The 2438-nt window shown below is 54.2% G+C and overlaps 1 protein-coding gene across 1 annotated transcript in view; it reads right to left on the bottom strand.

Annotated features, from left to right (window-relative positions):
* The window catches only part of LOC104529397 (ras-related GTP-binding protein A), a 14517-nt gene extending 12398 nt beyond the window's left edge, over window positions 1–2119 (bottom strand). The window contains exon 1 of the mRNA XM_010173694.1: window positions 2093–2119. Coding sequence (XP_010171996.1) covers window positions 2093–2119 — 27 coding nt within the window. The remainder of the gene's footprint in view (window positions 1–2092) is intronic.
* Between the last annotated feature and the right edge of the window lie 319 nt (window positions 2120–2438).

The raw sequence follows: 2438 nt of genomic DNA, 5'->3' as shown, positions 1-2438 counted from the left end.
GCTGAAGCCACCAAACACAGGACCAACATATTTTAGATGTGAATGCATCAGAAGAGAGAAGTGAGGAGTACCACACCTGGGAAAGCAGGAGACAGACGTCCCTGCTGCCTCGCTCTCCACGGTCACCGAATCGTGGTCAGACTGAAAACCTTCCTATCTCGTCTGCACTCCTCAGCCATGCCCTCCACCCTCTTGGGAATCTCTGCCCTTCCAGGCACCACACTCCTGCCCTTCCACCCTGCTGCCTATCACCCAGAAGGAAGGGCAGCCAGCCCACGGCCACTGCCCACAGAAGCTCCTCTTCCCAACACACACTGGCAGAGGACTCACAACCAGCACTGGGAGACGAGTGGGAGCTGCTCCCAAAGCTGCCACAGCCTCCTCCATCCCAGCCCCTCGCACCTGCACACCTTCCAAACACACTGGCACCACTGTGATGTTTTTCATGACAGCAAAGGACTTTGCCAAGACAAAAGAGCAGCTTTATCTCAAGCTTTTAAGACCAGGCTGGAAACAATCCCATGCCCGCTCAGCCCCGATATTCTCCACCCATTACTTCTCTCCTAATCTTGCTCTTTTCCTTCACCAACTTATTTTCTCTTCCCCAGCAGATGTGAAATACAAGTTCCACTTCAATTTTCAGGTGTCAGAAGACCAGCAAAAAAGATAAAAGCAGATGTGACAGCCCAGTTCCAGTGCACTAGGCCACAGGGTAGGGGAGACACTGGACTCCAGAGACCTGTTTGCAGATCATCAGGCCAAAGGAGAGGTAGCACCTTTGGTAGCCAAAAACTAGGGGACGATTGCAGCGGGGAGAAGAGGGGAGAGAGGCACACAGGGCAAGACTCCACACTGTGATCTAAAAATAAAATATCCAACCACCCCAACAGTGACAGCCAACACAGACTTGCTCACAAAAACAGCTGTTAAGCAAGTTCCAGTTACAAAGTCAAATTCAGCCTTTGGCAACAGCTCTGAAAAATCTATCATCAAGGACAGGTTTAACGAGAGCGCGACCGGCCAGTCTGCCTGCCCAGCCCGCACCAGTGCCAAACGCCAGCCGGGCAGGGGCTCGCTCGGCTCCAAACCTCACCCCGCAGCTGCACGGCGATAGCTGCCAGGCTCAGGGCAAAACAGGAGAGACAGAACCACACCATCCTGTTTGCAGAAGTTATCCTGAGAGTGACCGCAACATCTCACAGGCTGCCGAGTGCCCTTTCCAAAAAGCAGCTGCCCACACGCCTTGATGATTTGGTAACAAGGACTCTTCCTCAGAGTCAGGCTGGTCAGGTCACCAGCCTTTCCAGAGCAGACACCCGGAAAGCTACGCTGTGCTCTCCCCTGAGCTACACGCAGAGGAGAGACAACATCAACAGCTCTTATTTCAGACCACCTGCAGAAAAAGCACATGCAGAAACTCAATACGGCTCCACAGCACAGCCCAAGTCAGCCCACAGGCCAAACCAATTCCCAAGTTTCAGACTGTGGAGGCCTTTCCAAGGGGTCAGGCACCTGCAGGCAGAGCCAGGCAGGAAACCCAATCCTAGCACACCATGGAAAGCCAGACGGACATCCTCTACACAGCCACTTTGATGGCTTTGAATATGCTTAGTGCTGGAATACACCCACACCTCCCTCCCCGATCCTCAGAAAACTCGCTTCTCCCTCCCCGTGTGTTAAGTTCCATCCTCCCAGGAGCCCTCAGTGAATTACGGGCACCCCAGGAAAGTTTTTCTAACACACAGAAGGGTCTCCCCATGCGCTAACAAAGCAGGTTAGAGCACATCCTCTTCCCCCACACTGCAGGAGGCAGGCAGCGAGCAGAGGGTTTTGCAACACGGACCAGGAACACTCACAGAGCAGTTACCGTGGACCGCTCTGTGGTGAGCTGCTCAGACCAGCCAAGAGACTCAAACTCGATTTTAATTTCTAGTGCTTTAAGCAGAGGATGCATTTGCTGATTCTGAGTCTTAAGAGGCACCTCAGAGCCACAGAACACACTGAAGGGTGGGCTGCAAACACGTAATGACATTAGAAAATGCAGAAAGGGAAGGAAAACCCGACCACAAAAGATTCTCCTTTCACTTCTTACCTTTTTCTTCATGGCTGTGCTTGGCATCACCCACCTAGAGAGAGAAGAGCACCTTCTTACATCGCTCTGCTTTCCTCAGTTACAGCCTTTTCGCTTCAACACACGGTCCCACCCACAAAGCCGGGTGCCGAAGGGGAAGCGCCCCCGTACTGACACGGGTCCCCCAACCTCCCTCACCAGGCGCTTGACAGCTGCTGCTCCAGACGCCACCGGGAAACTCTTGAGGGCTGGAACCCCTCTAACAGGCCCGTGATGAGCAGCGTTCCCGTCACCACACGGCCGAGACGGGCCTCAGTGGAACAAACGCGGCCAGCGCCGGGGGCAGCAGCACCGCTCGGGTCCCCCC

The sequence above is a fragment of the Antrostomus carolinensis genome, unplaced genomic scaffold (assembly GCF_000700745.2).
Source record: "Antrostomus carolinensis isolate BGI_N321 unplaced genomic scaffold, ASM70074v2 scaffold34098, whole genome shotgun sequence".
NCBI classification, from domain to species: Eukaryota; Metazoa; Chordata; class Aves; order Caprimulgiformes; family Caprimulgidae; genus Antrostomus; species Antrostomus carolinensis.
This window is presented reverse-complemented; position numbering and strand designations above follow the sequence as displayed.